Below are 25543 nucleotides of genomic sequence, written 5' to 3'. Positions count from 1 at the left end.
ACACAACTGAGTAAAACCAGCAAACTCCAAGATGCCATTACACCAAATTATTTAATTTACATCCCAATGAGAAAGCCAGCAGTATTTTAAGGGGAAACGAAACAGCAGGGCATAGTTTGTGCTGCAGTGACTTTCCCACAGTTAATAATCCCTTGTGCCCTTTACCTGTGCATTGCCTACCATGATAGGCTCCGCATTTCARGAGCTCCAGCCCACCTTGCAAGGGCTGCAGGAACAAGGGCTCCATTAGGAGGGACCAAGTATCCCAAAGAGATACTGCCTCACCTGAGATCCTGCAAGAGATACCCAAAGAGATATTGCAGGAGACACAGCCCTGTCAAAGGGGGCAACCAAAACCAAGGTTTGGTTTGCACAGAGGGCAGAGGTGGCCAAGGACAACATATCCAGCAATACTTTCCAATATAGGCAGACACACATACGTATATATACATACACAGACACACATATATGTAATACAAACAGTGCTTTTGCAGCATTTGGTTCCTATAGCCAAAGCTTTTCTAATGCTGAAGTTTCAACTTGTATAAAATTCCAGACTATGTTAAAATTTAAAATTAATACTGTAACACACATTTCAAAAAAAAAGAAAAAAAAAAAGAAAAAAAGAAACATCAAAGATCTTTTATAYAGCAGGAAATTTTTCTGTAGCCATTGATCCTGCATGCTGGATGTGTTTAAAAGCACAGTTTGGCCATTATGAATCTTTTTGTAGCCGCTAAGTAATTTGCTCCAGCTGGAGATATCCTGGGCTCCGTTTCAGACAACGGAGTTTTACAGACAGTCAAACACATCAAACCCCAGGTCTGCACAGAGCCCCAGTCCTCCCCGATTCTCCTGCTCCCACCAATTTCCCCTCCCTCCCTTTCAAACCCACTTCTTTTCAGCTCTTCTCCCTCACAACCAGCCAGCAGACTTGTCSAGCTCCTACAACATCTTTCTAGCTGGTTGAAGAGGCAGCAGTAGAAAATTTAAAAGCAAGATAGYGAGGGTTCCTCTGGAAAAGAGAAAATCTCGGGCCAAGCACCCCAACGAAATCCCCATCGCTATCATCACGTGTGCATTTGTTGCAGAAAGCTGCAGCAAGAGGCTGCAAGGAGGAGYGGATGGACGTGCAGGACCTGGGCACCTGATGGTGCTGCTGCCTCCGCAGAGCGCCCCRAGCTGTGACCCTCGGCACCGCCGACACCCCCGGGCTCAGAGGGAATCCGATCTTTAGCAAGATGATGCTATCTGCTAATCTGATTAGCCCCCGAGACTGCAGATAAACATAACAAAGAACAGCCGGACACCAGCTGTAGAACCAATCCCGTCAAGTAAATAACACAGCTGTCCGGAGAAGCTCAGCATCTGGGACCTGTCGCGTGCAATGCTTTTAGGGAAATGACAGGCTCGCTGCTCTCGCGTTAGACATGGGAAAATGTGTTAATCTGTTTACCTTAAATGGATTTAACCTCAGTCTGAGCGGGAGAGGATTGAGGAAGATATATATGGCCAAGAGGCGCCGGCAGCGCAGCAGACCGCGTTCCTCCACACCACGGGCGCAGGCTCGAGGGATCAGGCGTGACACGGGTCAAGCAGGAAACGTTAAGAGATTAAACAAGCACATTTATAATTTGCTGTATCGCTGATTGTCTTCTGSCCCTGAAATGCTAATCAGCTCCCGCACCTCACGCGGGGCTGGGGCTTGGGCTGCGTGCAGGGAGAAGGGATGGAAGGGAAAGCAGGAATTTGCAGAGAGGCTCCTGTGCTCTTCCCTAGGAGGAGTGGGCTGCTAGAACGAGGGATGAGAAACCCACGTCAGTCACCATAAGCAGCAGCTCATTTGCGAGCTCAGTGAATAAGGCCAGCGCGTTATTTGCTGTGGCTACTTGGCATGGGAAAAACAAGAGAAAATCAGTACTCAGGCCTGTGTGCACTGCTGCGGAGCAGCAACCAAACGGGGCGCTCAGAGGAGAGGTGCCCGGGGCGGCTCCCTGTCTCTGCAGCACACGCAGCTCTCGGGCRTCCCTCAGGTGAGCAGACCCTGTGAACAGCCCAGCCACTGACGCGCTGCCCTCCCTCCCAATGGCACAAGTGTCCCTGCACAAGTGTCCATAAAATGCAGCCACCTCAGCCCTCCCCCCACAGCGCCTCCCACACCCCAAAAAATAAATAAAAATAAATAAACATTTTTCCAGCTTTTTAAGCCACTAAATTCTTACGTAACGCCAATCTGCACTGAGGGAAGCATGTTGCCTGTGTCTGCTCAGCAAGGCAGATGAAGCAGCATCTGGCGATGCCACCAGCGCCGAAGGGCTGCTCCGAAGCGCGGCAGCTGCGGGCGCCGGGACCCCGCCGGCAAGGACACCCGGAGCTGCCCGCCCTGCCTGCTGCACGGGGGGGATTTTGGAACACGGCCCGCGAGGGAGCAGCGTGCGAGGCCACCCCAGGAACTCGCCCATCAGCGGCGCTTGAGGGTGGGCAGAAAGGGGCTAAGGCTCCGGCGCAGGCTGCGGAGGCGCACRGGGCTACCAGAGCTCTGAACGACGGGGGCACCCAAAGGCAACGCATAAAAAGTCTTCAGATTTTTTTTTCCTTAATATGCATTTGCTATTTTTATGGAGAACACGACTAGCTACTAGTATTCAAATGCAATTATGTAGAGGCTGATCTATAAATAATGCAGAGCTCAGAAAACAGAGATCAACACTCATTTACAGCACACTGCATGCTCTGCTGAATAAGGTTATGCACCAGCCGTCGTCATCCCCTTAAAAAGGAAATATAGTCCAAAAGCTGGGAAAAAAGCCTCCAAACAAAGGCAAAGAGACATCTAAAACATGGTAAAATTTAAGGTAGTTCTCTCTACAAATAAGATAGAGTAGAAAGCGTTAGTTTTGCATTTCCAATTTGCTTGCTGTTTTTTCCCCAATGCAGCACATCTCGTGCAGCAGCAAGCACAACTGCAAAGCGCAGTAGTAGATGCCACGTCCAATTGCATTGTCCTCAAGAGAGCAAGAGGAAAAAATACTTGGAAGAAGAGCAAAGATTTTAGTCAGCTGCACAAAGGAYTGGATAATTCCTGTTGGAAGCGACGTGCAGGGGACATCCTGCCCAGAGCAGCACTCAGCTCAAAGACAGAGCTGGTCACTCTGGGCCTCATCCTGTGGAGTTCTGAGTTCCTCAGAAGATGGAGAAGAACCCAAACCAGCCTGGCCCCACTCTTGCCATCAAAAATGATTCCCCTATCATCTGTCTTCATTTCCCTTGTTGCAATCTGTGATTTTTGACTCTTATCTTCCTCTGTCCCCTTCCAGGAGGAGGAAGGCTGGCCACTTCCCCCACRGGCTTTTACTGGCTTCTTGATGGCAACTACTGAATTCTAAAACAGTTCTTTAATTTTTAAATAAAATTTATTCATCTAATATCCTTGCAGCAACAATACCTTCCCACACATCCTCTCTGTACAACCAGATTTATGTCATTTACATTGAAAACTAAGGTCTTTTTCCCCTGCTTATAGCTCAGTTAGCTTTGTTATAATGCAGTTTGCAAAATTACATTTAATAGAGAAGGGAGCAGGGATTTTGTTTATTTCTGAGCTATGATGGCTAATGGATGGGGTGGGAATAATGACAGGATCTATATTATGTTATGGTCGCACAATACAAGGAGACAATGTGTGACCTGATAATTTTTATCCTTCATTAAATGCCCTTTTGAGCTGCTTTTTCTCCATGAGTCTTAAAAACAGAAAATACATAGGAGAAAAAACACATTACATCAAATTGCAAGATTAGTCTTTTAATTAAAGCAAAAAAAAATTACTCAGCTCTTTCTTAAATTCATCAGCAAAAGGCAAAAACATATCAAAGTTCAATTATTCACCGTAAGGAGGCTCACTGTAACCATTCCTTCTTCCATAGAAACTGAAGCACTTTTATTCCCATCTCCTATGGGCAAAAYAAGGGCTGGGCCCTGCTAAGCATCCTTCCAAGTGCTCCCATCCGCCTGGGAGCAGAGACGAGGCTGGGAGCAGGTTGCACATCCCTCCGGAGCAGCCGCGGCAGCATCGCCAGRGCTGCCAGCAGGGAAGGCGCTCCTGTGGCCAAGGGTGACACCAGCCTCTCCTGGTGGGAAAATCACCTGTGTGCAAAAACCCACGGGAAACAAGCAGCCTTTTGGCATGCAAGTGGGCTCCAGTGCCCAGCAACGTGAAGGAAACACAGGGATACAGAAGGAATGGGCAGGAAACGGGATTAGGTCCTAGGCTGACGCGCCACACGTTCTCATTTGCTGGAGCCAAAGTGACTGGTATCGGCCAGCAGTGGCTGGTAGCTGGTCATTGCTAAGGGCTTATACAGGYTTCAAAAGAAGTTTGCTCCAGACAACTGTTCCCATTAACAGAAACGATAAATTACTCTCGCTTCCATGACACACTACACGGACATGCAAGTCAGATGTACAAATGAGACTGAGTTCCTCAATGAGTAAAAGTATTAAAACATTATTGATGCAAAACTCTGCAAGTTTGCATGCAAAACACAAAGCAGCAAAATGAGCAAAAATGAGCACCACTAAAAGAACATGGAGCTAGTTCTGCAGAAACCACCAAAAGGGAGAGCTACATGTTTCTCCTCCTTCCCTGAAAAGCTCCCCTATACTTAGAAGTTTTCTCTGTGCCTGCCAAGTGTGTTTTTATGGCAACTGAAAAAAAAAACATCTGTGGCATTTGGTTCCAAAAGTCCCTATACTTAAACAGACGTTTTCCCAAGAAAGGGCTTGGATCAAGTCCTTTCCTGTGGTTGAAGCAAGAGCAGCAACGGACAAATCAAAAACATGGAGCAGGCGGATGGGCAACGCACGGGAGCACTGGCAGAGGTGACAGCTCATCCTGTCCCTCAGCTTTGACGGGGAGCAGCTTGCAGCAGTCGCTTTGCTATTTCACTAAAGTGCTGAAACACAGTGTTAAATAAGCTGTTATTGTTCTTTAATATTAAAAAAGGAAAGGTTACTTGTTCTGGCAGCGAGCATTTCAGAGGAACGTACAACACAGAGAGGGCTGTGAGGGACTAAATCAAGTTTGTATTCATCAGTACAAGAGTGGCTTCCTAGCAAAAATCAAACATGGTCTATATTCAACTTGAACTCCTGCCTGTCATAGCACTCATGCAAAACTGGGTGGAAAAACAGAGCACTTGGAGCTGGGGTGGACRCCGGGAAGCTCACCCTTCCACTCAGCCACCTCACGCTTTCGGCCTGAAAAGGCCTCCTCTCTCTATAATGTAAATGATGTAGTTTATACCTGCAGAAACACGCACTGGAATATTCCTTTACATGTTTCTCTACTGAAGGTTAAATATCACACACAAAGCTTTGGTTTGATGGTGAAGTGCTGCGGTGATCCCCACAAAGCCAACGCTGACACCGGGCACCGCGGCGCTCCGAGCGGCGCGAACCCTCGGAGCCCACAGGCAAGAACACCTGCACACGGTTGTACAGCCCACTCCAACCTTAMGTGTTTTCAAACATACCGTAGCTAGGACGCTGTTTTACATGTAAAAGATGCACGCATATTTACAAATAGTTGACGTTATGATCTCCCCAAATCACCTGAATTTTCTGCCTCTTACGYTTATCTCATTCCTCTCTAGCAGCAAACCCTTCACCTGTGCAGGTGGCTCCTCCRCCTTTTCTGACACCAAGAGCACTCAAAGGGCTAAGGATTGGCCAAAACCGGCACTAACTTTTCAAACGAAGCAAATTCCCTCTGCCACCAGCAGCCTGGCAGAACAGAGCCCTCAAACACCACTTGATCAGATGAGTTGGATTTTTCCCTCTTCTCCCCCTTAAATCCTCCCAGCTCCGTTCACATTTTTGCTGCTTTTCACTGAGTTTGCACAGCTGTGACTACACCCCTAGTAGAGCAAAGCCCAGACCAAGAACAGGAGCATTTTCCTAAAAAAAAATAAAAGCAGCAGCCCTTGCTCGTGTGATCTGTGCCCAGCAGACCAGCTGCCCATCAACATGCAGGAGGCTCAGCCGCCTCGCTGCCCGGCAGCTCTGGCATCCAGCTTGGCCGGGGAAGAGACAAACACCGCTGCTTCGGCTGCACCACGTGGCTTTGCCCAAATTAAGTTCATCCTACAAGTCCTTTGCTGGGCGGGTTGAGGCTCACGCAGACGGCAGGGTTGGCTTTGCAGGAGCGCCCTTGTTTGCCCCGTTCCCTCGGGTGCCACCTGCCCGAGCCGCTCGCTGCTCGGCGCACGGCAACCCCGGCCATGTCACAAGAGCCGGAATTTCGGCACAGCCGCTGCCGCCCGCCCTAAGGARGGTTGTGCCTGCAGAGCTGGAGTGGGAATCGCTTTTTGCTCCAAAACACAGACACTGAGCATGGTATCTCTCACATCCAGATGGTGCCGGCACTTCAGTACTTCATTTTAGCCTCTTTTTTTTCCCCCCTCCCCTCTATAAGCAGTTCAAGGCCTCTTAATTTTCCACTTCTTTCTAGTGGAAAGATATCCCAGAGCTCAGGTGACTATTTGTAATGCAGAAAAATGAGGGCAGGGCCGGGTGTTAAAGAACACCCCAAATCACAAGGGATTGCAATGAGCACCCTGCCCCGGTTCCCCCCAAGCAAGAACAGGTTTCCAAACTCTCCTGACTGCTCATATACCTGTGCAGTTGAAAATACAGTAATTACTAATGAGCTTTCTCTCAGTTTCTCCACTGATTGAGTATTAGGAAAGCACCCTGCTTCACAAGGAGTCCCAGAAACAACCCTCACATGCAGTATAAACACAGCTCGCACAGGACTTTATTTTTTTTTTTAAATATATATATATTAAGATGGAGACACTTTTATCACTACAGCTGCCTCTGCTACATGCTTTGCAAAGCGCTAAGCACTTCTCTTGAGCAATGAATCATCAACAATGACAGCAGCAGAAACATCTTGTCATAAGCAATGAAGAAACTTCAAATTAAGTAGCCCACCAAATAATTTACTGAGATTGCCAATCCGCAGCCAGGAGGACTTGCTTATAAAATCATTTATAGTTTAAAAAGGATTGCAGGGACAAAATATAACTCCCCCAGGAATTCAGAAAATGCTCAATCACAAGCAGCAAAGGGTGGGGAAGGAAGGCCAGCAAGTCTCTAGGACCACTTGGAGCTTAACAAAATACAAACATTTCTCACATACCTGTAAGGTGATCCATCTGCAAACACTCTGAGCAAAGATATTTAAATGCCTCCAATGTCTCCCCAGGCAGATGAACCTTTTCCCCCCTATTCATCATGTTAGCAATTTAAAAACCTCATGCTCACAGCCCTGTCTTCTTCATACCTCTATTCTTTTTTTTTTTTTTTTTTAAACCAACAGTCTGAAACAAAAAGCAAGGTCTTCGATGCTCTTCCCAGGGATTTGCAATAAATTCCTCAGCACTAATGCTCCCAAAATGGCACTCTCATAAACTGAAAATTTGCGTGGTTTTGTCCCTGTGAATGCTGTCACAACAAAGCTGGAGCGGCACCATTTCCGCCATTCAGTTCGCACAGCATCCCTTTCTTTTATTAAAATTCCTCCCTCTATAGATTTGCTCCCTTTTAAACATTACTGGTACCTCCAGGGCTTTCGCAATCCAAASCTCTAGGGCACCAAAACCTGTTTTAACCATGAGATCATTTCCCTTCCATTCACCTTCCCATCGGTTCCACTGATCCCGGTTTCCTCGGCCGCTGCAGCCGTTCCCTCGCTCCTGGCTCCTTGCACACGCTCGCTCCCGAGCCCTTCCAACTCGTGTGCTGATGAGGACAACACACAAAAGGGAGATATTACACAAAAAAGCAAAGCTGCTACCGCCTGCTTGAGGGTTCTCCAAATACCCACGCTCCCAAAACACAGTAGAGCTTTAATGCTAACTTTCCTTGATTTCCGTGCAGCCAGCCCACAGACCGGTTTTGGCCTATACGCTCAGGACGTATACTCCACATCATTAAAGATAACTTGCTATGCACACTCTGCATTGCTGCCTCTAGCCCAAGACCAGACGTCAGCGTGCTSACTGCTTCAGACCCAGTAAAAACACCCTGGGTTTCAGCCCTGCTGACCTCCTTTTTCAATCCTCCCCGGCAGGAAGGGGAGCCACAGGGCTGGCCCAGTCACCCACCGAACCCCCAACGCTGCCCGTGTACAGCCCCGGGCACAGGGAGCCCTACCAGAAGTGTTTTACCTGCGGAGAGGCTTTATATCTTGTGCACTGTCCCGAAGAAGCCATTGCCTTTCCTAGCAACAAGCCAGGGGCGCAGGCTCCAACAGGGGACAGAAAAAACAGTTCCAAGCGTGTGTGCAGATGAACCCTCCACCCTGAGGTCTAACGAAGCTCAGAAACCACCAAGTGCCCAGTACAAACAGCTGAAGACTGGGCGTGAGTTTAGCGAAGCATTCGAGCGACTTTAAAGGCCTCTATGGATGCAGAAAAGTGCTGYGCCTCGGGATCCATCCCGCTTTTTCAAAGCTGGACGTAGGGAGCAGCACCACTTGCTCAGTTGCCCTCTCTGTTCCGGGCTCGTGGGAAGAGGGACCCGCCAGGAAGGCCAGGCCCAGGTGGGAGAAGCAGCCCCGAGCGCTGGCTCCGACGGGGCCGTCCCGGCTGCCGAAGCGCCGCGGCGGGGAGAGCAGCCCACGAGCTGCCGCTAAACGGGATTCATTAATCAGGTTCAACCGCCGCACTCCGCTAGGCGGGAGCTCTTTATAGACACTGCCTCATTTATTTATTTTTTAAATGCCCAGATTAGTTTAGTGTGAAGCTGTTGAGAGATATAATTTGTCTGAGGAGATGATCTATAGACCATTGAGCGAATGCTAACCAGGCTCCCGCGGCGCRTGGCCCAGCCTTCCTCCCCACTCTCCCTTGGCCGCTACTCTGAGGGGCAAGCCCCCCACTTTCCCCCCCCCAAATCCCATCTGTGTGCCCCATCCCAGCAGCACRGAGCAGCTGCTCTCGCTGTATGACAACACGACACCACCTTTCCATGAAGGACAGGGCCTCCACACCAAGGGAAATTACCATAATTTCCATTTTAGGAAATTATCTGGGACTTTGCATCGTCTTCCTCCTGTACCGTAGAAAGTGCTTAGTGCCTAATTGCACAGTCAAGTCTTTTCACATAATTTTATTTTGACAAGAGTAATTAAAAAAAGGTAAATGGCTCGAGGAGCAATCGATTAGGTCTGCAAGCAAACTTATGTCTGTGCAATACTGAGACGCACGTGCACACAGCAGCAAATTTTTACCAAACTCAATTAAGATGTTCCTAAACGCTTATGATTGAGTGTCCCATTCCACTTCAGAACTTTCCTTGCACAATTCCTGTCACACATCGTATCTGGATAAGAACAGTGCATATAGAATTTTCACAAGACTTAGACAAATTAAAAGAGATTTTCTTTTAATCTCTCTTTGGGCTTACCCCCAAAGAGTGCAAATTCACAAAGACTTCAGTTGCTCCCATCTTAGCAATGCGACTAAATGAGGCTACTTTGTGACAAATTTTAAAGATCACCAAGTAATGGAAAACCCTGAAACCCTTTAAATACCTGCAACACTGAAGAGACAGCAATGCTCTGCTTGTAGGCACACTGTGTGCTCTGGCACTGAACAACCCGTATGCCTTGAAGACACTCCTAGTCTATTGTAACAGGAGTTTTAATTTTATTATTTTTTTCAACTACATAATTGAAATTATAAAGGGCTCCAAAATTACAACAGATGTACCAAAATGATGAGCTCATGAACAGTAATGAAACGGAAAGTCTTGGAAGCCTGAGGTTACACACGAACAGAAGCTCCTGTAATTTTTTTTTTTAATAAAGCTAATAATTCTGCTATGAAAATAGAAGTTAAAAGCGTTTTATTTAAACTACTTCCTCCTCGATAACTTTAAAAAACTGAAGACATATTTGAAAAACTGGCAGATATCTGCAATATTTCAAGTGAATAGGATCTTAGAGCAACTATAAATAAGGAACTGCGGAAGTGCCTAAGAGCGGAGTCCAGCCCCAGACCCTGGCATCTGACGAGCAAAAAGGTGCTGCTGTTTTTCAAACTCATTGGCTCCGGCTGCTGTACGAGAGCGGGGCCTTGGGCACGGATTAGAGGCAGCTTCACAAACAGGAATCACCAAGACATGTGAAGAAATTGTCCTACTGGCACAGCTGGTGAGAACCAGATGCGGTTGTGGGACACTGTTTGCACAGTGATTTTGGACATGGGAAATTCAAGAATCACCAACTTTGACTCCGTTTTCAGCCCTGGGCTCGTGTGCCACGTTGCACCTCCTCGGCACAGGGACAGGCGGCTGGGGACCCGGCAGAGCCGAAACCCTCGGCAGGTTTGGCACAGAAGCCAAGGATKGCCCTCAGAGCCCAAGCTAAACGTGAAATCTATCGAGGTTAAGCAAAAGACATCAAGAGAACAGTTTCTTTATATAAATACATATGCTGAAAGAAGCAATAGGAAGGCTTCTCACATTCACAAATGTGATAATTTAAATGACAAATGTAACAAATTAAGCCCAGCATGTTAGCTAATAGAATATTTAATTACGTGCAATGAATTATCACTTAAAGATCTGGGAACTTTAACCAATTGTTTTCTGAAAACRTGAACCATTCCCAAGCAGGAGCGCTTCAGTGACTCAGTTCTGTCCCCCTGCATCTCCTTCCACCCTACCTTGTTTATAGCCCTATTCAGTAATAGTTTTTACTTGTTTCCTTGATGTCTTAATTTCCTGCAATAATACATCTGCCATGAATAATTAAGCAACGCATTTGCTGCTTGCTGAAAGCTGAACAAGGGCCATAAATCAGTTGTGGGACCCTCTGCCAGCAGAGTCGCACTCGGCGCTGTGCTCGTGCTGGTGTTGCTCCTGGCAGGAGCGGAGCCGCSGCGCGGAGCAGCCGGGGCAGGGGCTGCCCTTAGCGCGGTGCCTCGGCAGAGCGCTCGCCAGCCCGTCCCCAGGCTCCGAAACCTGCTCTAGTCTTACCCTTGAGAGGGATGCAGAACCCACGCTATGTTCCTCACCTTTATTCACTCGCTGTTTCCTCCTCTCTCATCGTCCTGGAGGTTTCATCCAACTTCCCTGCTCCACGGGCAGGAAGAGTACAGCCCGGGTGTGTGACCCCTTCCCAACACCTAAAAGATGGGCAGCCTCAAGTCCTTGGCCGGGTTTTCACCCCCTTTCTCCTCTCACCTGTGGTTYAGCACACGGGGTACGTTACCGGATAGCAGCAAAGCCCTCAAGGATCATCTGTGGCCATGGCCATTACAACCCCTGCAGGTTTATCTTGCTGATTCACACTGGCCCTCAGACAGCTGCACATGTCGCCCTTCTCCCCTTTTCCCCCCTATATGAAGGCTGATGGAAGATAAGAAAGAACAACAAGAACACCAGTGATAACGCCTTCCTACACCATTTCCACTTGCATGTGTATCAGGGGAGAGGAACAATAAAACAACTTTCCATTACCCAAACAGCATCACCTTTTAATTGGAATGAGGTTTACAGTGCAATCGCTTTAAAGAAAACTCAGCTGCACAGAACACAAGTGTCCCTGGCTTGGCAGAGGCAGCACATTAGAAAACYAATCAAGCACAGGTATCCAGCCAGGCCTTGCAAATGTCAGCGTGGCCATTAAGATTCTGCATGTCTTGATTTGAGAATCTCACCAATTCACTAGAAGGTGCAAAAGCTCAGGAAAAATTCAAAAGGTCAAAACTGAAGAGGAGTTCATCATTAAATTTCCTTACAAAGCACCCTCATGCAGAAACAAACCATGTAATGGTCCTGTTTTTAATTCTGTTGACAAAAGACTGTACATATTTTAGAAACGTAACGCTTAGCAGCTGTGCTGCCAGTCTGCAGAGTCTGCATATGTAGCTGTAGTATTACCATATTCTATTATTCATAACAGGCAACAGACTTATTCTTGGTCTTGTGAAAAATAATTGCAGAATCAAGCCAAAGTCTGAGTGGAAAAAACACATCCCAACACGACGCCCGGAGTTTCCAGAATTCAGGAACCCCTGTAGCAAACAGAAATGATTTCAGGTGAGATTCTATCAAAAAACATTAGAATTCACCATTTTTCTGAGATCTTTCCAAGAAGCACATGGCTCTTGCACAGAACACAGGAAAGAAAAAGCCTAGGTGGGAAGTAGCTTTTTCTGATTAGAGAAAAAGATGGGCAATGAATTAATTATAACCTTTTAAAGAAGAATGAAGCACTCCCATCCTGTAGAGTCTTGGGACTCCACTCACCAGAAAAAAGTGCATGGGTTGATGTATAGTTATTCATAGAAAGAAAAACTAATGGAAGTAGAATTAAAAAAAAAGCTTAGATATCGCTTCCATTTAGAGTTGGCATTAAAGCATTCTACACATGTGCTATGTTTTTAATACATTTCTCCTTTTATGCACAGAAACAGGGAAAAAGACAGATTTCATCACAAAGACTTCCAAAAATGGCAGCTTACTTTCTGATGGTCCCAGAAATGTTATTTTTTTTCCTCATAAAGGCTGCTGCTCAGTCTTGCCCTACACAGCAAGCACTCTTGCTTTCCTAGAGTGGTCCAAAAAGACCCCCCTCCAACCTCAGGAAGAGTCACACGAGCATTAACGGATGCCCCGCTACACTACTGAACAGTATTATACAGGGCAGCATGACGTTCATTTAAATATTTAATAATGAACGAAGAACGACACTGAAGTTTGAGGATCTCAGAGACAGGTTTCTGCAGACCATGGCAGCAGCCACTGTGCAAGCACCAAAATCTGCTGCTCCACGCAATAGCTGCGTGCCCCACAAAACACACTCCACTAAGTGCATTAAATGAATGTGATTCCCATTCCCCATGGAAATTAATGCTGGGGCGGATTCAGGGCAGCTGACAAGCGCAGGGTTTTCTCCTTCTGGCTGGTAGTAATAATTCATTGTCCCTGGTCTCCCTCCCAACACAGACCTGGACAGAGGCACCTTTGTACTATGTAGATGTGGGGACGGGTTGATCTTATCAGCCCTTTCCTCTGGAAGGCCTTTAACTCTAACTGCAGATACAGCTCTTTGAGTGTGCATATATATATATATCTACCATTAAAACATCATGGTAAAGTCTCAATACTTGCAGACAACTACTTAACATGAGAGAAACACTGTACATATCTGTACAAATTTACTGAGCTGGCACTGAAGAGGACCCATGTACCATAACAGGCTGAAACACCTTTGGTTACAGTGCAGGTATGGGCAAAAAGACAGTAAAACACTGAGGGTTCATGAGGAAATTGTATATGGAGGACGTCTAAGTCTTTTCTTTTGTTACTGTCACTGTCTCCCCTGGATTCTGACCATCAGCTGCTTTCAAGGAGAGCTAGAAAGACAGAGAAGGGCATTTGTGAGGACTCAGGGCCTGGAAAACACTCTCCACAAAGTTACAGAGCCAGAGAGCAAAGCAATTGTCTCCCACAAGGAAGATGGAAAAGGATTCAAGTATCAGGCGACCCAGAGAAGACGCTCAGAGCTGTTTTCTCCCACTCTGAAGTAGGAGGGCGTTTGCTCCCACACATGAAAACAAAGAAACATTCAAGTTAGATAAAACATCGACAATTCAAAACTTATACAAGGGAGTACTTTTCTCGTGTTTGTATATGAGATTCCACCAATTCCCTTGGAAATTCCCACCAGTGTTTAACGATCCTTTACGTTAGCAAGCTTTCCTAATGCTCAACCTGAATCTCCCAGATGCAGCTTAATGAAGCGCATAACCCTGCTCCTAACAGTGCAGACAGGGAACTGGATGCTCTCCCGTTAGTTTGTCCCTCTTGGAAGCAGGCTCAAAACCACACAGTCCTATAGGGGCAGCCCCATCAACTCAAGGGGAGTGCAAAGGCTACCAAATGCCTTTGAGATGCCACCTCTCATGTCCACCAGCCTCTCGCAAAACACCRCGGCATCCCTGGCTCCCATTCGGCTGCCGATCCATTGCACTGTAACATTTCCTTGGGTGCCAGCTGTCGGAGCAGTTGCCTCTCATTCTGTATTTATGCAGTTGATTACTCCTATTTTCAAACATCTATCTGCATTTCCCCTTATTGACATGCACCCTTTCAGACAGTTCCACCAATTTGTAAAGATTATTTTGAATTCTAATGGTGTCCTCCACCATGCTTGCAGCTCTTCCCAGCTTGTTGTTGCCTGCAAATTTAATAAGCATGTTCTCTATTCTATCATAGAGATCATTACTGCAAATGCTGAATGCTACCAAACTGCCAAATACCCACCCTACCAGCAGATGTTTCATGAGAAAAAGTCTCATGAGGCAGTATTGAAAGCCTTACTAAAGATAAATGACATCTACTACCTCTCCATTCACAAGGCCTGTTATCCTGTCATTAAAGGAAATTAGATTTATCTGACCTTGACAAATGTATGTTGGGTGTTATTCCTCTGCCTGTGTGGATATAACAACGTTTAGAGCTGTTGCAATTAATAATGCTTTACAGAAGCAGCAATAAAAAAATCAGCTTCCAGTCTTACAACAATATCTAATTTTTAGGTATGAAATGGAAACCAATTCGAGTGGCATGAAGAGAAAGYGAGAGTATGTGACCTTCCTTTTTACCTTTCCCTTAAGCCCGCAGCATTTGTTGGTTATTGTCAGAGGTTTACATCGGGGCAACTCCCTGCAACAAATGGACCCCGAGTTTGAGCTAGTCCAGCAAAAATCACATTAAATAACACATGGTCTCTTTGAAAAATCTGACACGAGCCTGTACAACGCCATGTGGTTTAATGCATACTGCTCCGTATGTTGAGTTCCTTATATTTTGCAAAATTACACAGGAAATGGTTCTCATGCAACACAGTGCAGATTAAAGACACTACCAGAAATTTCAGCTATATTTGCTTCAGGATAAATAAATAATAATAAAAAAAGTTTCATCTGCAACAGAGGGCCATGCGCCTAATTGAAACGATGCTGAACAGTGCACAGACGCCAGCTGAATAATACATATTCTCTGGGATTCTATCTTAATATGCAACATTCCCCCCAGAATAACATTCCCCCCCATATTTTCTTTCTGTTGCTAGAATAAAGACACATAACTCGGCAGCCACAGGAAAGCAGTTAAGTTTTGCCTCAGAGAAAATAACAAACAACCAAAAATAACTTAAATGCCTTGTTTCCTGCATACATCAAGGCAGAAGCAAGGTTGAGCAGGCGCCTTCAAGAATGGCAGCTCCAAACTCTCATCCTACAGCAAAACTGCCAAGCAAGTTTAGCAGAGGAAACTGCGTTTACTCAATTGCATCGAGAAAAGAGGAAAAAGCTTTGGAAAAAGTCCATAGCGTCCCTGTGAACTGAGAGGTTTGGTGCCTGTCACACCTTGGTGCTGCAGAACCAGAGGCCACCTCTGCCATGCAGCTTTGGGGCCTTGGAAGGCTCCATCCTCATGCACGGAATATGGGTGAATTATAGTTAGGTGCAAGCTCAGGCAGCATTCCTTAGTCACATGCTTTTTTGATGTTTTASCATGAAATTCCCTTATTTTACTCAATAGTGTCTTTTACCGTGGGTCGCTCCCTTCCACAAACCAAGCTCCATCTTCTCTGGAACACTGAAAAGGATCTGCAGCGATGTCAAATGTCACATTTACAATTTTGACCCATGAAGACCAGCACAGGCTGCTTTAAAGTGTACAGAAGTGGTTTCTACCCTCCCTGTTGCGACAAAATCTAAAGACRTGTCTTGCAGGAAGGCAAACGCCCAACACAGAAAACAGCCCCTCCATCTTGTGCTTTGGCTGCAGACCAAACAGGGCTCCCTTCAGCCACGACATACCTCGCAAAAGCTGAAAACAAGCTCAATGAAAAACAATTCCCACTCCAATGCTGCTTCTGCTGAGTTCCTTGCAGCCAGCAGGCCGAGAGCGACAGCGGCGCCGGGGAAGGCATCACCACGTCGTGCACGGCACCATTAAGGTATTTGCTTTATCTTCCCCTTCATGCTTCAAATTCCCCGGTGCTCACTCCCCTTTCCCCACTCCTAGAGCCTTATTTATTAAGTCACCTATAAATCAAAAGTGGTGAAGGCCCAGGAGAAGGTGATACCATAAGGGCTTTTTTCCCCCACATTCTGTAATTCGAGAAAGCTCATCTGTTTGATGTTAGACAAGACATTAAAACACAGATCCAACCACTTTGTATCAGTATTTCAACTGTCCTCGGTATTTCACAAAGCTTTCACCACTCTCAATTCAGTTTTGCAGCGACTCTTCCCTCGCTAATAAATGCTACCCAAGTACAATATATCTACRGCCTTCCAAGCTGTGTGTTTTTTCAGACATGCAGACCAAAATCCTTTCTGAAACCTATCTATGGTAATTCTCACCTTTATATCAAAAGTTACTTATTTCTTCCAGCACAACATGTGAAGATTTCCCCATTCTTCCCCCCTCCAAAGAAACTTAAACACAAATCAAATCAAAATTCACCCAAACCAACCAGATCCCCTCAACGTTTTGGCAAGCTGGAGAATTTCGGTGAAAAACTGAAGCTTCAAGCTTGAAAGCCAAGTGGCATCCTTGCCTTACGCGCAGCTCAAGTACGAAAGCCGCAAGTTGGCAGCACGTTTCCGTCTCGCACCCTCGCGAGGCACCGAGCGCCCGGGATCGYTGCCGACACGCGCCCTGCTCCGCACCGGCGCCGCGGCCGCGCACGGAGAGCTGCAGGGGCACGAGGGCTGCTCGGGTCAAGCTGCTGCCTGTTTCCCTGGCCTTTCCAAAGCACGCTTTGCAAAACGGCTTYTAACACAAGCAAGAGTCGCTGCAGCTGTTGAAAGTGAATTTGTCTAAAAATAAAGCCAGAGAAAACAGGGAGGTGTTCTGCACTCTGATAGCTAAGTGCAGAGGCTCAAGGGTCATATTTCCTGCTACCTGCATAGCAATTAGCTCGTGAGAGCCTTTTTTCACTAGCTTTTGAGCTAAACAAGCAGGAGTATCTCAAACAGACAGGAAAAGAGACAGATCGACAGACACTGAAAGCTTCCAGAATGAAAAAAAAAGTGTTAACTGAAAAGCAGCCATGAGTAGCACACAGAGATCTAATCCAAACCTCTGCTTTCCATGCCAAGATTATTCACTGTATTCACTCAGAGTAGTCACTACTGGTGACAGGAACCTCTGTGGTGACATTTTCTCTGCTTTAGGTGTTGATGTTAAAGGCACTTTGCTCCTCAATGCAATTTTGCAAAATGCATTAAGAGAAGTTGTACTGTTAATTCCTAAAAAAAAAAAAAAAAAAAGCCTGGAAAAGCCCAAAAAAGGGACACCTGAAAATTGCAGCAGGACTGCAGGTGTGTTCTAGACTTTATATGAAACAGAATGCTTTGTGATTTTCCCTTTTGGATAATTTATGATATTTAGCCTTATGACAAACCCCTAATGTTATGATGCATCATAGAAAGCCCAAACTCGACAGACTTACAGGTTGCATTACCGCACTGCAGCCTATGATTCTTTAACAGATGTAAAGCAATCATCCACCATAAAAAGCGTTTGGTCTRATCCAATAATCATGTTTCAGTAAAGTGTGCAAGGCAAAGACATTTCTGAGACTTTAGACTTTCAGCGTGCATCCTACAGAGTTTTCACACCAACAAAATAAATGAGATTTGTCTTCATGTGGACAAAGCACCAATTCTCACGAGGATTCAATTAGAAGTACATTGGAGCTATTGCATTGGAGCTATTGATACATATAGATAGGCATCTTACCAGAGAAAAGCCATCCATGAACAGATGGGACTAAAAAAGAAAAAAGAAAAAAAAAAAAAAGGGCAAAAAAAAAAGAAAAAAAGAAAAGAAGAAAAAGCACGTTCACCATCAAAAATAGATCAACTAACATTTTGAGCAAACAAATTTCACGCTTGTGGTTTTTCACAAAAATGAGCTCGAGCATCTTACCATTCTGAAGAACAAATATAATGAACAGACAACCAGAGAATCAAAATGCACCCATATTGCACTTTMTTTTTGCAAATGTTCGGCTAGAACACTGAAAGCTCCAGCACAGCCCATACTTTTCTCCAACTGAGGCCTGTACCATTAGTAGCAAGGAGCAGCATGACAAACCTTATTATTTCATCATTGCTTCTCCTTTCCATGTGCAAGAATGCCACCATTGCTGCTACTAGAGGACATTTAAAACATCTCCCTACACTATTTGCAGCAGCCTGTAAAGACACCATCACAGTTAAATGATTTGCATCTATGAATTAATACAACTAACTTGCAAATAAATTTGCAAAATAAAGGAAGAACCTCATCAAGAGCAGTCAAAAAGACAAAACTTTCAACCTAACTCCTACAGAGGAAGCTGAAGGAGTGCCCTGACCACAGTCTGTAACTCACTTTGCAGGCAGAGCGCATCGACGAACAGAAATCTCTACCTAGCTGGCACAGGGGTTACAATATCCAGCGTATGAACTTGAAAATGCACAAAACAAGCCCAAAATACAGAATTGCGAGCGCAATGATTATTTGTCATTTTTACAAATCACAGAGTAGATGGGTAAATTCTCCAGTATTTAGTCTTCAAACCATGATTTGATGGCCTTCTGAAAGCTGCATTCTAGCTCATCTGCAGCCGTTCAAGTACATGCAAAAATTACTAGCTGAAATTATACAGCCCACGCTATGCAAGAGGTCAGAGTAGAAGACTATAATGATCTGATTTCTGGCCTCAAAATCTATGAATCTACACTGAAGATAAAAATTTTAAGGAGGTAGTTTTACTGTTTTTCTATATCACCTAGCTAATACGAGCGTTACTGACACTCTCCAAAAAAAAAGTATTAAATATCCCTACCCCTCAACTTCTCTCACTGCTGGATAATCTCCAGGGGATTTGAACACGGGCACTGTCTCACGAGGGCAAGAGACCAGCTCTGGCTCCTCAGGCTGGTCTCAACTGCCACGTGATCGACGTGGACGTTAACCCAGGGTGCTGCTCGGGACAGATGAGCGGGTTCAACATGGGTCCGGGGCCTGCAGGCCTCACGGCACCGCCGAGCGCCACGAACCAGACCCTGACCAGCCCGTTCGAAGCTGCCCCAGAACCTCTCCAGGCTCAGGAGTCCCCAAGGCACAAGAACTCCCCAAGGAACGATGCAAGACACCAGGAAGGCATCGCTACGTATTTAATCTAGTCTCTACTCTCCACAGGCCTTCGYGCTGACCGCTGCTGTGGCTGTTGTAGGCCGCTGCCCAAACCAACTCCCACTGCAAGTACCAGATCAAAAGGGGCCTGGCTATATTTTTTGTCCTAGTCTCTCTGTAGTTTAAGAGAAGTTTTAAGTTATTTTTTAATTTTATTTTATACTTTTTTTTTATTAGTGTAAATGACGTTCAAAGGCTGGACATGAGCACCTTTTAGCTGGCAACTGAACGGAACACTAAATGAAATCTGCAAAGCCATTTTTCCCAAGCACAGTGAAAAGCTGACAGAGATGCACAGAGTGCTTAAAAGAAAAAAAGGAAAAGGAAAAAAAGAAAAGAAAAAATAAAAAAAACAAGGAAGCTGAGGGAGAAAGTGTAAAACAGTCATCTTGCATCAGCTCCAAGCTGCTCTAATGGAATTAGGGTCACCCTGACAGGAACACAGTCAGATCACAGAGAAAACTTAATAATTTCTTASTGCAGCCTGTAAAAGCAGAGAAGGATTTGGAAGTGCCTTCTACCAAATCAGCACATCAGCAATGCCCTGCTCACGCACACGCGGCCCCATGACGCCATGACGGGGGCTGTGGGGACACCGAGATGGCCCCGCTCGTGGAGAGGGCCCCGAAAGGCCCTGCTTTGGGGACCCAGCTTCTTGCTCGGCTGTCCCCTCCTTCTCCTGAAGGTCATTCTCCTTCAGATCTGCCTTCCAGATTAGTACTTGCAAGTCTCAGCCAGAGGAAGAGGCATACATACAGATTTGTTTGCTTCTCAAGAGAGAAAGTGTTGCACATCTCAGACACCAATATTTGGATCTGGGCCTGTGAAAGTGTGCCAATTTTGTCAAATCTAAGCATGTAGAATTATTCCACAACATTAGCAAACTGTATCTACTGCAGATTACCCTGATGGCCACAAACCATMCTAGGACATCTTAAACTCCACCAGCTTTTGTATACCTGCTGGAACGATGCTTCTGTCCTTTGTGGAACTAGGATAAAGATACCAGAGCTATGAAAATTCTTCCATACCTTGGAATGTGATACACATAGCTTATTGTGCCAGACTCCAAAGTGAGCTAGAATCTGTAGGTATAGAATAAACTAAACATCTTTCAGCAGCATCAGTAGTCAAGAGACAAAGCTGAAGCTGCTGCAAAATGATGGCYGCCCCCAGTTTAGCTGGCATCTCCAAGACTTTACAGGCTACACTCTCATCTGCTATCCATGCAAACCACATGAGTGATCACAAGAACAGACAGGTTTTTACCATCTTTCAAATTCCTCCTCCTGCTCTAAGCCTGCTCCTTCTCTTCAATCAAGGACATTCAGGCCCTCCAGTTTGTCCTCTCCCTTCAGCCAACTCCTCCCAACTGGTACCTTCAACATTCACAAAATCACAAGTTCATTACAAGCCTGGTGACAAACTGCAGCTGCACGAGAAGCAGATGGTCGGTGGCAGCACATCGCAGTCACCTCTGGTCCGGCTGAGGCGCCCCAGGAGCCCTGGGCACTTCCAGAGGCACCGGGTACTCACAACTGCCAAAGCATCATCCACAAATGTGCAGATGTTTGGCCTGCTCCGAAAAACAAATTTTCTAMAACTCAGAATAATTTCTGTGTATTAATACACAGAAATATTCAATGATGGCCAGGTTTGCACAGCTATTAACCTAAGTGTGAGAGGCTGCCCCGCTCTGAGCTGGTGGCAGAGAGGAGCAATGAAGACTCATGTCCTAAGGACATACTTTTCACCCCAGAAATTGCTCCACTTCTCCTTGTGGTGAGGAACTGTCAGCAGCTGCAAGCTGCACAACAAGAGYGTTTGGTGGAGAAGATTGCCTGCTTCTGTTTCAAATGGGGTTAATAGGAGGGCATAAGGAACGTGTTGTAGGGTGGGAAGATATGGAGAGAGGGAACAAGCTAGGTTCTGATTTAAAAATAAAAAAGAAAGAAAAGGAAGAAAAAGGAAAAAAAAAGAAAAAAAAAAGAACAAAGGGGAACTGCCTTTGCATACAAGTACAAAAGAACTTGGGATAGCCTAGCAAATGCATGCCCTGAGTCATGACTACACAGTGAACCCACAAGGCTCCCTGCGCTCTGCAAACTGCTCCAGCTTCAAGGCATTTTCACCAGCCCACCATTAGCCCAGCTTCTCCTCTTGTCTCTCCACAACAGCCCTTTGTGCACAGCCTTCTCATTTCTCTCCTTGATAGAGCTAATCAAAGGCAGACACAGCGGCTCCACAAGACTATCAGAACAACAGAGGTGGACACGGCAGCTTAAAGCACCCCACTAGGAAATGTTGCACTTCAATTCTACTGAAATGCAGGTCTAGGAGAGCCACGCCAGCACGAAAACATCACACATCCTTTCCTAGCAGTTTGCAGTCACCCAGCTGGCTCAAGAGAGATACCTCAGAGTACTACGGAAATTATGGAGCTGGTAAAAGAACAAGGAAAATAAGAGTAACAGAGATTACAAMCACAATATTCCTCTCTTCCTCCGCCCCCTTTATTCATCTGTAGATGTTAGAAATCAAATTGTCGGGTTTTGATGTTGYAGCTGTTACAGAAGCTCTTCCTGTGTTTGAATAAATTTTGTGAATCTTTTTAGTTCCACTCGTGCCCCTTCAGACACAAACCGCTTATCTGCAAATGCACACACTGGAAAATAAAGTTATTCGGGGGGTTATTCCCTAGTCCCCACTGTTTCCTTTCTTGTACACGTCAAGAAGATTGAATATTTGTTGAAAGAAAATCTGCAAGGTACTCAAGGTTCCCAACACCAGCGTGGCACTTACTGTCCGCTCCTGCCGAAGGCAGCGCCAAGCAGCACAGAAGGACGGCCGGCACGGTGAGCACTGGGACACGGCAGTTAGGCACCATATTCCAAAGCGGAGCAAGTCCCTCTTCCGTGGGAGGCAAGCGGTCAGCGCATCCAGTGTTACTGACACAGACTCAATCCTGGAAACAGAAAGGCAGAGGGAAGATGAAGGGAAACGATAAATACAGCACAGGGATTGACTGTTGGTATCACAAAGTACATGTAGATACACACATACAAGTCCTAAGGGAAATCGAACCATTTTCCCTCTCTTTGAGCAGCATGGCACCATCCTGATGCTCCCACCTCAGTGCCATGAGCACAGCACCACTGCCAAGTTAGTCTTTATGCCTAGTGTCTATCATGGCACACGAAGAACCCCACTCGCAGTTCTCACTTGTGCGTCTGTGCAACCAGGAGCTCTGAAGTTGCACGCAACAAGAAACRCAGAGCTAAGCTCATCTAACTCTCCATCCACGTGCCCAAGGGAGTGCATACTGAGGGCACATTAAAGTGGTCTTGCAATCGGCTCAACTTGCGCATCTGCTTGAACATGGAAATACAGAAAATTCCTTGAAATTCAACTGGAAGGAAAAGTATTTTAAAGGAATGCAATTCCTGTCTATTTGTTCCTTTATCTTTTCTCTATTCTACCTATTTTACTTAAAGGTAACTGCTTGTCTACAATTTGTCTTTTAAGACAGATTTTGAAGGATGGAGGCCCAGTCTTTCAGTGCTGGGCATCTCAATGCCAGCTCAGGAATCCTTCCAGTGTTGATAAGGCTTTCCTTAGCTAAGCTGCAACTGGAAGCTGCCAACAAAGCACTAATAAGTAAAAATAAAAAACCATAAAAATAAAAACCACAAAACCTCACAGGGGCAGGTATTAGCCTGAAGCTCAGTGACAGCCAGCAGGGCGATGGAGAAAAGGCTCCAGACCCCAAGGTTTCCTGAGACTGCAGCAGTGCCTTGGTGAACTGAGGTGTCCAGTGCTGCACACCAGTAACACAAGGCTGGGTCCTGCGTGCATCCTTCCAGCAAAGTAGCTGTGAGTGCTCTCTGTACGTGGCGTGAGCCACTGCGCTGCTCTCSCTCACACACATTTCCAAGGGATGCTCAAGATTGCTCTACAAATGGCATATTTGCTGCATGGGATTTTTGGAAGGTGAAAGGTCTCACTTTTGGAGGGATGGGGGAAGCAACAGAGCTTTTAATGGAGGTAAGCCTTGCATATKATGAACACGTTCGCTTCTGACAAAAACAAAGTGTTCAAAAAAATGCCAGCTATGGCAGTGCTCAGGGAAATCCGCAGGAAATCTCAGGAGAATCCATCTCAGCAAATATTTACATTGCCACATACTAACAAACAGCAGATCACAATTTTTCCGCACTCTGTTACTATATTTGCACAGTAAATCTTTTCACACATTATAATATCACACAATACAAAGAAATCTTTATTTATGCAATGTCTTCTACAGCCAAGACATCTGAAAATACTTTACAAAATAACCTAGTTCAAGCCTGGATGCCGAGAGAATACTGATCACCTCATCCCGCTTTTATTATCTCAATGGAAAAAAAAAATAAATCCAAGTAAGCTCAGCGGCGAGATTTTGCATGCTGAAAGAAAGGCTCTTGATAGCAGCCGCACATTCAGGTCTCTTTGTTGATCTCCAGCCTCCAAATCCTCATTTGTCTCCAGCCAAAGAATTACTAAAAGCACCATTAACATGTCTTACACTGCCCAGACAGCTACAGATAGTTGTATCTTTACAGCAGCAGCAACTCTTCTCCAAACGGAAGCTTGATTCAATCTCAAAGCGGTTTCTCCAGTGTTAGCCAGCTCTCCAAACACGGCACACGAGGGAATGAGAAGTGCCTGGATTAAGAGTGAACATTAAGTCTCTAAATTCTGCATGTATGGTCATAATTTGTACAGTCCAGAAAAGTAAACCCACTGAAGCACACATTAAGCACCATTACGTCTGGCTCCACAGCAGCCAGAATTTTAAGAGCCTACTCTTCTTGGGGGGAAAAAAAACAGTGAGGGTTAGAATTACTGTGTCAAAACTAATGATGTGTGTCAAACCCTCTCAGATTAGGACGGAGAACAAGTTTTGCAGGTGGTGTTGAAAACATCYTAGGTATGTATCAGACCACACTGAGGAAGAAGAGCTTTCAGAGAGCTTTTCCTCTTTCATTGACTTCCATTAACAACAAAAGCGCCTGATCTAATGGTGTACCTTGAGTGCAGATTGCTCAGAAGTCATGTGAATGGCACCTCCACGGCCCTCATTCAGGAGCAACTCTCAGGAACACAAAAACCTCAGCTAAAGAATAGGTCTGTCTCTTGCTTTCTGTCTYCTTTCAGCAAATGAACTCTCTTCGGTTTCAGGCTTGACAGATTTATAATCTGCCTCTTGAGCCCGTGAGATACATACAACTTGCACCATGCAAAACTGATGAATTGTCAGTTACTCTACCAGATGCTTTATAGACTTGATCTTTTTGCAACTGTTTAGCTCTATAATAATTTACCATCTGGAAGATAAGACAGACTTTGCTATGCAAGATTGCTGTCCGTCCCCACAGACCTAAGAGCACCTTTGGCCCTCAACGGGAAGACTCCTCTCCACTCGCTCTTCTGCCTTTGCTCACTATATAGAAAAGTTGACTGCATGCAATATTTAAAGCCCTTTAAATTGAAACGGTTTAAATTTTTATAAAACTGAGCAACCGTCAATCTCTCTTGAAACTGGAAACGTGACAAAGATTCTCCAGGTGGTTCAGCTCTCCCCCTTCCAGAAGACACTTGCTTTCCCTCCTACAAAACCACCCAATGTCCAAAGTCCGGGCAGCTGAAGCACAATTAACCCTGAGGAGGCCAACGCTTCCTTCAGAGTTATGAGCAGAAACCTACAGTCTTTTGGGTAGAAAAAAAATGGTTTCCTGAAGCAGAAAGGCAGCAAAAGTGAATTAGCTAGAAACCAAGTGCGGGAAGACTTTGGTAATGAGCTAAATAGATTATAGAACAAGTAATGCTCTTACTACCCTCACTGATCCATTTGCCCACACCACATAATGCTTCTTCAAGCTGCCACTTCTTGCATCTGGACTCATCTCCCATGACCTCAAGTTCCTTCCTTTAAGCCCTCCTTTAATCTCACTGCTTTGGCGGACATCCCACTACTAACACTGCATCTGGGAGCCCTGCTACTGTTCAGAAAGGTCTTTCAAAAACACACGTACGTTCTCATTGCCACTTCTGCATCTGGTCCTGGCAACATTCTAAGCCCTAGCCCACATAACCCTAAAGCAGGATGAGGTTAAGTCTGCCAGATGGCTCTGGAAAAACATCTCCGAGTCTAGCAACTTAAAGTCTTTCCTCCTCTCTATATAATGTTAGCAATACCAAGTGCTAGCTTGGCAGAAAA

General features: G+C 45.6%; 1 protein-coding gene across 1 annotated transcript in view; it reads right to left on the bottom strand.

Annotated features, from left to right (window-relative positions):
- PTPRF (protein tyrosine phosphatase, receptor type F) overlaps positions 1-25543 on the bottom strand; it is a 259306-nt gene that overhangs the window by 198703 nt on the left and 35060 nt on the right. The window contains exon 2 of the mRNA XM_026033302.1: positions 22084-22246. Within this exon, the coding sequence (XP_025889087.1) occupies positions 22084-22168 (85 nt within the window). The 5' untranslated portion in view covers positions 22169-22246. The remainder of the gene's footprint in view (positions 1-22083; positions 22247-25543) is intronic.

Source organism: Nothoprocta perdicaria, unplaced genomic scaffold (genome assembly GCF_003342845.1).
Source record: "Nothoprocta perdicaria isolate Ctin4 unplaced genomic scaffold, notPer1 scaffold_0, whole genome shotgun sequence".
Lineage (NCBI taxonomy): Eukaryota > Metazoa > Chordata > Aves > Tinamiformes > Tinamidae > Nothoprocta > Nothoprocta perdicaria.
This window is presented reverse-complemented; position numbering and strand designations above follow the sequence as displayed.